The sequence below is a fragment of the Puntigrus tetrazona genome, chromosome 3, assembly GCF_018831695.1.
Source record: "Puntigrus tetrazona isolate hp1 chromosome 3, ASM1883169v1, whole genome shotgun sequence".
Taxonomy (NCBI): domain Eukaryota; kingdom Metazoa; phylum Chordata; class Actinopteri; order Cypriniformes; family Cyprinidae; genus Puntigrus; species Puntigrus tetrazona.
The window spans coordinates 19,526,903-19,539,572 of record NC_056701.1 but is presented as its reverse complement, the minus strand read 5'-3'; the positions used below and the strand labels follow the sequence as shown (position 1 = coordinate 19,539,572).

Here is a 12,670-nt window from a genome sequence, read left to right as displayed (position 1 = left end):
ACACGCGGCTTCAGCGGAGCCTACAATCATTCCATCATTTCCTCTCTCATTATGTTCTTCATGCGCTGTTACGTCTAATCAAAACCGGCACGCTCGTCCTTTAGGATTGTTCTCTTGAAAGGAACAGAGAGAAAGAGTGATGTAGGGAAGGACAGAAAGAGGGAAAGAAGGACATGCAGGTCGGAGAGAGGTAGAAGGAGAGTGAATTGAAGAGATTCGGGAGTGAGTCCTGATTGTGGCTGCTGAAGGGTTTCAGAGAAGAAAGAGAGAGTGAGGATTTGATTGAAATGTGTTTTTTGTGCAGCCTTACAGAACGAGAGAGCACCTGACTCCAGATTATTTATTTATTTATTTATTTTGACTTTTTTTGGTAAGGAAAGAGGCATCAGACAGGCCTGAGGAATGGAAAGAAGCACACAGGGATGCTTCATGTCGTGTAGCGTTAGGACTCATGTTCCTTCACTGTGTCTGAGTGCAGCCAAAGTCAAACGAGATTCAGAACCGCTCGCACTTAATTAACTATTAAGCCCACTTTATTTCTCTGTTTGTATGTCTTCAGCTACAGTATGCTCAGCGTTCATACCTCTTCATTATGTATCCCTCTTACTTCTCATCTTGCTGGTGGTATATCCTTTAATGGTGGAATGATGGTGTTTTAGGCTGGTCAGTGGCTGATAAAATGTAAATATATACACAATATATTAAGTCAGTGCTTATATATGCAACTCTTTTTAAAGCAGCAGAAAGTGACTTGTACTGTTCGGTATAAACAAACAAACAAAATAGTAAGAGAAGGAATTAAAGTCGAACATGAATGTACTTGATTAAAAAAACAGTAAAAAAGTGGTGCTATAACGATTGCAATTTTAAATAACTGTTTGAATATATTTTGTGTGTTTGAATATGTTTTATTCCTGTAATGCAAAGCTGAATCAGCATCATTACTACAGTTTTCAGTGTTACATGATCCTTCAGAAATCATTCTAATATACTGATTTGTTGCGCTGAATTAAGTTGTGCTGATGAATTTTTGTGGAATTTGTGATGAATTAATTTTCTTAGATTTCTTTGATAAATAGAAAGTTCAAAAGAACAGATTGTATTTGAAATATAAATCTTTTGTCACGTTAAATGACTTTATTCTTACTTTTGATTAGTTTATTTAATTCTTGCTGTATAAAAGTATACATTTTTTATTTCAAATGTATTTATTTATTCATTAATATGCTGTATATAATAATTAATGTATAATAATAAATATTATTATATACATTACATATTATGATATTTTATGAGAAATTAATATGGTTGACTTTCTTTTTATTATCTTTTTTTTAAATGCTTGATGCACTTGCCGAGCAGCTGATAATATCTAAAGCGTAATGACTGGCTCATAATTATCTTAGATGCTATACTGGTGCGCCACTGATAATACTTTTCCGCCATCCGTCATTTAGAAAGACACTATGATATCCAAATGTGGTTCTTTATCAAATAGCAGTTGTCTGGTCGTCTGGTCACCTGGTCACCGCAGAGAAGCCGAACATCACCGTCTGTGCTGGTTCTGCTGGACCGACCAGGCCCGAGCTGAATTTGTGTGTGCTTATTAAAGATCACCGGTGTGACCTGACAGACACACACTGCAGCTAAACACTATGCGCTCGTCTCAACAACACAGAATGCAGCTCTCTCTTTGTCACTTTCTCTCGCATCACAGACACATAGAAATACGCAAGCACAAATAAAACGATATACATGTGCATACACACAAACACACACGCACATGCCTGTCACCCTCGGTTTTGTCTCAGGATGGACTCAGGCAAGGTTTGCCGCCGCAGGGTTTGTTTGTGAGCGTGTGTGTGTGTGACACTGAGCTTAGGTTGTGTGTGTGTGGTACATGCTGTAGGCTTGCGCGTTATGTAAATGGAGAGGGATGTCGGCAATGCCTTTTATACAAAAAAAAACACACTTTCACATGTAAACATATTAGAAAACATGTGCAGTGGGGACCAAACGACACATTTAAAATTCCGGGATTCAACATTTAAAGCCTGGAATTAAACAAAATGTTGACGTTTTTGAGGGGAAAGTGTTTTGGTGTGATGATTAGCACGTCCTGGTTTTGCTGAGTTCGATGTGTTCCTGGATCAACATATTTTGTTGACTCTGGAACAACATTTTAATCAAAAAAATCATTCTTGACCGTATCTCTACACCTAAACCTAACCTTACCCATGAGTACTGCCTAAAATCAGGTTTAATGATAGATGTGTGACACTTATTTCAAGCACCAAACACTGATTGTAAGCCTAAACTTCACAAAAACTATAAACTGATTCTTCAGATTTGATTGGCACGATCACAATGTTGTTCCAGGGTCAAAAAGATGTCGCATTCAGCAAACTCTGGTTCTGCACGATGAGTAACAAGCATATGTCAGATCTTGCATTATATTTCTGTGACAATAACTAAAGTACAGTTTTGACATTTGTCATGTGACACTTTACAGACTGTCAGATATTACTGCATTTATTTAAAGCTCTAGATGCCTCTCGAATCATCTCAGCTCATGATGGAGAGCATGATCCTCAGATCTGATGGAGGTCAAGTGCAGGATCCCACTGCATTCAATACCTTAAGTCTGAAGTTTTAGTTTTATTTTGTTTTAGTAGAAATGTGTGCTTTTGTTCTGTTGTTCTGTTCGTTTTTTTTGTTGTGTATACGTTTTGTTGCTTTTGTACTTCTATGTATATAACGTTCATTAAACGGTTCATTTTAACATTGTATTAAAAAAGAAAACAGTCATTTTATATTTTATTTAATGATTCATAATTTTACCGCATTTTGATTTAAATAAATGCAGTCTTGGAGAGCATTCAACAATTCTTTAAGGAACATAACCGACCTAAATCTTTGCATGTTATTTGAATTTATATTCGAATATATAAAAAGGATGTGTGAGGAAGTGTTGCAACAAAAGAGCAAATGAAAAAGGAATATGTGATGTGACATAGAAGCACAGAGAGGGATGCCAGCTGGACTCTGGACTGATTTTGTGGCTATGTTTGAGAGGAAGAGAGAGAGATGGAGGGAGGGAGATAGACAGAGAAGCTAGAGCAGCGGATTCTGCTAATTACAGCTCTCTGGAAATCATAATTACGCCTTTCAAATGTTGTCAGGAAAGAGAGAGGGAAAAAATCTCGTCTTTCTTTTTGCTCCGCGTTTTGTCGTCCACTACATTCAAACACCAGCGTACACTGGTGGCACCGTCTGAATTCAAAGCTTTATCTGTTTGAGGCCAAGAGCATGTGTGTGACGTTCATTGTGTGGACGTGTGTATTTCTGGTTGAATATAGCGTGCGTATAACCACTCGAAAAATAAGTCTGCCTTTTCAGGGCGTGCTGGTCATTTATTTTGAGCTCCATTGAATTAGACAGATCACACACTGTCACACAGACATTTCTTTGGAACATGAAAATGTGATGGAATGAGGTTGCATGAGGCTTTAGGACTCAAGTGTCCTGAAGTGCTTTGTGTGTAAGTTTTAAAGAAATAGGAAATTAAAGAGAGAGTTCACCCAACGATGGAGATTCTGTCATCATTTACTCGGTCCAAACCCACTGGACTTTCTATCTTCCTTAAAACAAAAAGATTTTTTTTGTGCAATGAAAGTGCAAAAATGACTACTAGGACTACTACTGTAGAACACGGTATCATCTATAGGCCTATTTGAATAAAAGTTTAAGCAGTTATTCATTGATAATCTCTATTCTCTGGCAATCCCTATGCACAGATCCAGATTGTGTTGTGATCAGTTATGAATGGAAGAAACAACTCGAGAAATACTTATTTTTTAATTATTCATTTACTGTTATACTGTACTGTTCAGTAGGGTATAGTACGGGTATTCATTCATATAATGACCATACATATATAAACTTATTTGCAAAAACAGATAAAATGTTTTTATTAATTGTAATGAATCATGTTTTTATTGCGTTTTATTGTGTAGTTATTATTATTTAATATATACTGTATATTTCACTTGGAAAAATCAAACAGATTTGGAAAGATATGAGGCTAAGTAGATTATATTTTTGACACTTTATTTGGCACTACATGAATTTTGTACACTAAGGCCTAATCCTGACAGTTTAAACCTATGTGTGTGTGTGTGTGTGTGTGTGTGTAGGGTGAGGTGCTGGCTGTGTGTTTACTCGCTCTAATAAATTGTCAGGGCTATGATTAATGTTGCACTTCTGTGTGTTGAAAGCATCAGTACTCTCTCTTTTTCATACACACACACACACACACACACTGAAATGTGACAGTTTTGACATAGAATTAAATGACTGATATCAGGCCTGCATGGGGTGAGTGAGTGAGTGAGTGAGTGTGTGTGTGTGTGTGTGTGTGTGTGTGTGTGTGTGTGTGTGTACACTACACTGATTGATCTTTGTGGTAGGGTAAGTATCTGTACGCTCCTAGATTTCAGATTCAGCCAACTGGAAAATGAGAAACCTCTACATCCCTGCTCCATTAGAAACATGATATCCCTGTAGACACACACACACCCCATTAAAAATCCCATATCCCATGGTGTCCATTTCCTGAGTGAGACACAGCCAATGTGGTTCAGTCCACACCTGATCAGTCAGATTAAGAGTATGTGTGTGTTTATATGCATGCATTATTAATGTGATAAATGCCTTTTCTTAATGTATTTATCGTTATTTATCCTTACAAACACTTATGTTTTAGAACAATCTGAAGAGCAAGAGGAGAAGATAATAATAATAATAATAATAATAATAATAATAATAATAGTATTCTTAAAATATAGAATATAGCATAGCAATCTTGCTCAGCAAAACTGCTCACACTTTTATGAATATATATATATATATATATATATATATATATATATATATATATATATATATATATAATTTGAATGAGTTTATATGAAATAAATTGTTTTTTGCTAACTAATTTAAAAAAAGGCATGTGAAAGCCAGTAGTGAATATACTTATCAAGTTATGAATTAATTTACTTACATTCTCTTCTCCTTAAAAACCTTCATAAACAACTTTGTTCATTGTTCAAAAGCAAAAAATACTAAAATTAAATTATAAACAATTTTAGTTCAATATCAGAAAGTGACCAAATTTATGTAACTTAATTTGTTTGTACATATAGTTATTTGTAAAGATTGCGATTTTTTTTAATCGATTTTTTTAATCTTAATTCACTCTCACAAAATCTCATGAGATGCTTTCAGACTGATTTTTATCATGCAATATTAACAATTAATCATGTATAAAGCGAAAGTCAAAGTGTTTTTGTGTCGAAATAATGATGGTTTAAACTCATTCGATCCTGGTTCACTGAACTGTGTGACTGTTATTAAGCATCTCCCTTCTCTTCATTGATCATGGTGTTTGTGCACTAATTGCTTGATTTAAACACTCTCCTGTCGCTGGCTGAACAGTGGCGATTTTCTCTTATGTGTATTGTTGCTCTTCTCAGGTACGGCTGCTCAGGGGAGCCCCCTGCTGGCCTCATTACCGGTGCAGGGTCGCCCGCTGCAGACCCCTCTGGACCTGAAACATTTCCTGCCCTTCCGGCTCAGTGGCTCCTCCCCTCTCAGCCTCTTCCCCAACTTTAACACCGTGAGTTCATCAGCACTCTTTCTTTCTACACCTCACCTTCCCGAATGTGTCAACATTTAAAGTTAACTCAGAACATTTTAAAGGCATCGGGCTGGGTCCCAAATGTCAGCTCTAAATGTCAGGAACGATTCAGCAGGCTGCAGGGTATTTTTAAAAGTGCAGAATGTTTGCAAAAAGGGCCACTAAACAGAGGTGTATTGTGTTAGATAGTAATTTTAGATTTAAGACTCGAGCAAGCGGCTCAGATTAGGATCTAGATTTAGTTTCAGACTCTCTGAGCGCAGTTTTGGAAGTAGTGTGTGTGTAACAGGGTTCTCTTTCTTCTGATATCCGCATTCTGGACACACTGTCTCTCTCTCTCTCACACACACACACACACACACACACACGCACACACACACTTCATGGGTTATGTTCGTGAAAATAATGTTGGTCGACTAAAAATAATATATCTTGGACACCAAGGGCATGTCTTTGTTGCATTTATGCACTGTTAATATATAGTCAGGCGTGGGTTCTCTTTTTGATCAGATCTGTGTGTGTGTGTGTGTGTGTGTGTGAGAGAGAGAGTGTGTGCACTACAGTGATAAATGCACCTGTCTCAACAGCAAAGTAGCTGTCAGTGACCTCTCTCCTCTCTTATCCTCCACTGGTTTCCTGTGCTTTCCTTACTGCTCCTCTCTTCTCTTCGCTTTACTTTAGTATGCTTATCTCTCTCCTCCGCTCTGTTTTTCTCTTTGCTACTGCTTTTGTCTTATTTTTTTTCTTTTCTGTTCTTGTCATGTCACCTCTTTACAGCTGCTTTGTCTCACCTCACCTCATCTCATATTAATTATGTTTCCATCCACCTATTTTTATGCATAGTTTGGGTTATCAAAAAAAACTAAAATGTTGGATGGACATGTCGAGATGGTCATAAATTTTAAAAATATGCTTTAAAATGTATGCTCTTAACTAAATAGGATACATTTCTTATCCAGTAAGTGCGATGGAAACACGGTAGAAAATAAATTCCTTAATGCACATCAAAAAAGACATTTTGCAATGGGAAAACGTAAAACCAATGAACAATTTCATTACGCAGCATCTGAAATGTTAGTTTTGTCGTTCTAAAATTCTTGAGCAAAGTCTCGTCAAAAGCCTGCGTTCCCAAAAAAGCAAGATATCATGACCGTGCTTCATCTGCACTCTAAAGCCCATTATTTATTGTATACAAAAATGATTATGTACAGGGATTTCTCCTTTTTAGTAAAAGTTAATCAGGGAATGGCAGATTGTTGGCTGAAGGGCTGATGCATATGGCACACTTATCTGGAAACACTTCAGAAGTTTCAAAGTCATCATCGGATTGGTTGAATTATACAGGATTTCTGCGAGACTTGTGTGTCGTGTTCTTTAACCTCCTGCTTAGAAACACAGTTCACCAGGTGACACCAAACTCCCTCATGAAAGATAAAAGCCATCATGTTTACAACTGTGACGACCAGCACCTGATTATCAGCATCAACTAAAAGTTTGATTTTAAAGAAACATAGCTATTGTCTCACTACTGATTCAATACTTTCCATTTCATGATGTGTTGTTTCTTGTCTCATCTTCTGATGGTTATGCCTTCTCTCCACATCTCCTCATTGTCTTCTCTTCATAGTTTCTCATCCCATATTTTTTCACTTTTTTCAGTTTACTGTTTTGCTTCTTGTCTGATTGTTTCTTTTTGTCTCTTTTCCTCTCTACTTACTTCTTTTCTTTTTATTTTACTGCTAAACACTTTATCTTATCTCATCTCTTCTTGCCTCATCTTTCTCGTCTTGTCTTTCATCCCTTCTTGTCTCTTGTCTCCTGCATTTCTTCATGTTTCATCTCTTCATGGTTTTCACTGCTCCTCCTTGTCTCTTCTCATCTCATTTCTCATGTTTTCTCTGCTCATCTCATGTATTCTCCTCTTGTCTTTTGTTGTCTTTTTACAGTTTCTTTTGTCTTCTGCTCTGCTCATCATATCTTCTCTCTTCTCTCATCTCTTCTCTATGGTGTCATCATCCCTTGTCTCATTTCATCTCATCATCTCCTTCATTCCTGCATTAATATCATGCTCCACCATCTCCTGGCCCTCTCCAGTACTCAGAGTCAACAAAAGGCGGCTTCATCAGACACATACACTCACTGACACACACACGCATTGACCTGGCAGCGTCCCAGCCGGTCAGGGATGACTGCGGATGAACAACAAGAACATTCTTGAGGCTCTAAAACAAATAGACGTGCGACCAGCTGCAGAGTCATTGTGATGTGGTGTGTGTTCCCATGGCGAGGGGTGTCAAGGGAAAGTCCCTGGGCCCTGGGCGTCAGGTTCAGGGTTGCTGCTGGGACGGAAGGAATGTGTTTGAATGAGCAGAGAGTGAGTCTGTTGATTCGTAGTGATTTGTGTAATTTTTTTTTTTTTTTTTCTTCAGTTCATTTTAACTTCATTTTCTCACCCCTTCCTCAGATGGACCCGGTGCAGAAGGCTGTGATAAACCATACGTTTGGTGTTCCTCAGTCCCTGAAGAAAAAACAGGTCATCTCATGCAATATCTGCCACCTGCGCTTCAACTCCACGGTTAGTGTGTAGTGTGTGTGTGTTCTACCCTCCGCATTTGTGATGACAGACACTGAACATCACTCTGGATGGGTAAAAGCTGTTTCATCCCTTACAGCATTTATCTTCTTTCTTTCTTTCTTTCTCTTTCTTTCTTTCTTTCTTTCACTTTGTCTTTGATAATGTGAAATTATCACAGTCCCTTTAACATCCCTGTCTCTCTTTCTTTCTTTCTCTCTCTCTCTCTCTCTCTCTCTCTCTCTCACACACACGCACACACACATTTAACTAGTTAAATGGTACTTCCCATTGACTACAATTGTATTATTATAATTACTGCAGACTTACTGTAACCCAATCCCTATTAAGCAATATAAGGCACTATATTGAATACAGTATAGCACAGCCTTAAGTCTCTCATTGCTTACATAAAATTGGTGCTACATGTAATAAAGGACAGACATTTTCATTAAAATATTTTATTGAAATATGTTCACCCCAAAATGAAAATTCTGTCATTGTTTGTATTTCTGTGCGGTCCCCAATCACATGCTGTTATTTTTTTCATTGAGCACCCTTTTTTAAGAATCTTCATACAATTATTTTGCTTATAACAACATTTCACGGTGATCATGGCTGTTAAGCAACAAATAGCATTGTAAAAGTGGTTCATATGACTCATGTGCTATATTTTGAGTCATATGTTAGCTTCGCGAAAAACTGACCAAAATGTAGGTCGCTGAAAATCTTCCCCTCTGCTGCAGCTCATTCACATTTAGTTGCAACACACAGGACACTTATAATGGATCTCAAGATGTGTACCAATAAAATGTGAGGTTCAGGAATAACAAAAATATAAAAATTTCAGCTTGTTCCTCAATCAAAGCTATTATATTAGTTAAAAAGACTTGAAATATAACGTGTCATAAGAACTACTTGGACAGATTCAGTGCTAACAGTCTAAATCACCAGCCTCTCATCCCTTATTCATTTTTCGTTTGTTCCATGGCAAATAAAAAATTCATACGGGTTTATAGTACAGCCTTTTATGTATGTTTATTATATGTAAATAACTTGATCCAGGCAGCTTTAACAGTCTTTGTTGTTTCTGGCAAGTCCAGTGCTGTGTTGGACAGCGTGTTTGAGTGGAGAGAAGATCCTCGCAACTGAGATGATGTGCATGAAAAATGAAAGCATGCTTATCTCCATTGCCAGATTCATGCTGCTTGTGTTGTCATAAAGAGTTATGTCCCCTTCACTTTAGTGTCTGTCAGCCTCTGGGTGACTCTTGATCAGTTTCAGGCCACTTTGCAAGAATTTTGATGGCTGTATTTTCATTTTTAGGGTACTGTTCTGTCACTCTAGAGCTTCTATTTTTTTCCAAGGTGTATATAATATAAAAATAAATGCATAAAAGTATATAGAGAGATTCACACATTCACAGAATAACTCTAGTGGGTACAAAATTATAACTTGTGCCATTAGTAAATGAATAATCAGCAGTGCATCTCCTGTTAGCAAGGCATCAAAACACTTTTAAGTGGAACATGCGGCTCACATCAATATTTTGGCCATTAAAATGAACCTGTGCATGTAATCATTGTGTATTTGTATGTTTCTGAAAGCTGTGGGAAAACTATTGAATAGGATGTCATTTCGTCATTTGTTGCTTTACTGTTCAGTTTTCACTGCTGTTAAGGGCATTTTTAGCCCAGATATATTCTGAGAGAGACACCCAGCAGAGTTTGCTCAGTTAGACGTCTGAAAGTCTATCAATTGCTCATTAGTTTCCCACTGCTAGCGGTTCACCATACAACACTCTATCTCTCCATCTGTCTCTCTGTCTTTTTGTTTTTCTGTTAGCCTGTCTGTCTCTTTCTTCTTCTTTTGTTTTACTTTCTCTCTTTCTATATTCTCTTATTAGCTGGTAGAAAATTAAATAGCTGTTTGAAACTGTATGTGTATATAGTGAAAGATTATTTCAATTTCACATTAAAAAACAAAAAAACAAAACACAATTTATGTGAAAATGTAATTTATTCCTGTGACGCAAAGCTAGATTTTCAGCATCATTACTCCAATCCTCAGTGTCACATGAGTCTACAGAAATAATTCTCATATTTTGATTTGCTGCTCAGGGAACATTTCTTATAACATCTTTTCTTCCTCTCCTCTCCCTTTTGTTTTTTTTTTTTTTTTTTTGCAGAAACTAGTGCAATTGTTTGCAAAGTTTTTTTGACAAGTAAAAAGTTCAAAAGAAGAACTTTTATGTGAAACATTTTTTTACAGTGACACTTTTAATGGTATATACTGTGTGTGTGTGTGTATGTATGTATGTGTGTGTGTGTGTGTGTGTGTGTGTGTATGTATGTATATATATATATATATATATATATATATATATATATATATATATATATATATATATATATATATATATATATATATATATGTGTGTATATATATATATATATATATATATATATATATATATATATATATATATATATATATATATATATATATATATATATATATATATATATATATATATATATATATGTATATATATATATATATATATATATATATATATATGTACAGTATGTATATATATATATATATGTACAGTATGTGTATATATATATATATATATATATATATATATATATATATATATATATATATATATATATATGTGTGTATACTTGGGGTGGCACAATACACAGATGTCACGCTGATGAGTTTCAGTTCATTTTTGTGATATGCTTATTTTTTTTTATAGAACGGAAACTCAAATAATAGAAAGTAACATCCTATCTGTTTTCTGTATTTAATAAAAGCATGTTTTGTTTTGATTGTGAGTGTACGCAAATAAAAGCAGACCTTTATACAGTGATGAATTATTATTAAGACAATAATGTTTAAAGTAGATTCTGCTGATAAGGATACAGCTGAAGTGATCGCACACACACCAGTTCCATTACTAACAGCTCAGATGGCACTTTATCAAAATAAAACACAGTGAAGCAAACATCAGCGCACCCACCCCTGTGTCACCGCTGGAATGAGACTGAAGTACAACGCCTTTAATTTACATAACCAACAATAGTTTAGCATTCAGATACTTTACATCAGAAATATGAAAACGTTATGGAGTATTTGGATTTCTGCCAAATGAGAGTGGTAGGATACACAAAGTCTTGTTGGGTTGCCTGTATTCGGTGGAAGGCTGCATGCACTGAACTGCAATGTCCATAACGTGACACTTTGTTACAAATACATGTATCATGCCAGGCCTATATATATATATATATATATATATATATATATATATATGTGTGTATATTCATACAGACCTATTCCGTGGTCTGTCTGAATGCTTGATTTTGATCGGCTGGCAGGTATGCGGTAATAATGCAGTAATGCATGGCTAATTGTTGATTATCCCTTATATACACTGATCAGGCATAACATTATGACCACTGACAGGTCAAGCTAGAAAAATGGGCAAAGAATTTGAGCGCGTTTGACAGGGCCATCGCTAGACGACTGTGTCAGAGCATCTCCAGAACTCCAGCTCTTGTGAGGTGTCCCTGGTCTGTGAGGAAGTGTAAGGCTTTAGGCCTGTTCTGCTGGGAAACCCTGTGTCCTGCCATCAACGTAGATGTTGCAGCACAAAACCCTGAAATGTGTCAAACTCACACACTTACAGACAATCGTCTTTAAAAATCAAAAATACTGCTATACATGCATAATATTCAAACAGAATAAAATAAAAAACAAAAACATCTGTATATACATAAGCAGCAGAAAGTAAGTTGTCTATACAGCTGTTCTTCTGACACTAATTAACAAGTCCGCAGTTTTAGCTCCATTCACTGCCAATGGAAATTTCTGTCTCCAATCCATTATCCAAGGTCTTCTGAGTAGGTCCAGGTAAAGATGCCATTAGAAACTCTGTGATTGTTAGATCATCAACATACTTTACAGGTATTACCGAAGGAGGCATATATAAATGCAGCATATTGATGCATATGACAAAAAGCAGAGGGGATAGAAGTCCCCCCCCTGAGGAACACCAGCTGGATCTCGAAAGGAGTTAGACACACTTCACCTTCTGCTCTCTGTTATTCAGATAGCTCCTACAATAAGCCAAAGGGGTCGTCTGACATGCAAGTCAGCTAAGGAATGAAGTAGTTGACAATGATCGATTGTGTCAAAGGCTTGAGTGAAATCAACAAAAACAGCATGTATATCCATTTTGAGGGAGCTGTTAAGTGCTGCATTGTAGCAGACCGTGAACACCTTTTATGGAAACAGTATTCCCTGGTGGCTGTGACCTCTTTTAGTGACATAATGCACACTGCCACAAAGGAAAATGAAAAATGGTTCAGGAAAGGTTTAAGGAAGACAAC

General features: G+C 36.4%; 1 protein-coding gene across 4 annotated transcripts in view; it reads left to right on the top strand.

The window, feature by feature from the left end:
* Positions 1–12,670, top strand: part of znf385c (zinc finger protein 385C) — a 76,472-nt gene that overhangs the window by 49,525 nt on the left and 14,277 nt on the right. For 3 of the 4 annotated variants that reach the window (XM_043235760.1, XM_043235761.1, XM_043235763.1), the window contains 2 exons: positions 5,535–5,677; positions 8,163–8,273. In XM_043235760.1, the coding sequence (XP_043091695.1) occupies positions 5,535–5,677; positions 8,163–8,273 (254 nt within the window). The remainder of the gene's footprint in view (positions 1–5,534; positions 5,678–8,162; positions 8,274–12,670) is intronic. The other variant, XM_043235762.1, reaches the window with a different exon arrangement.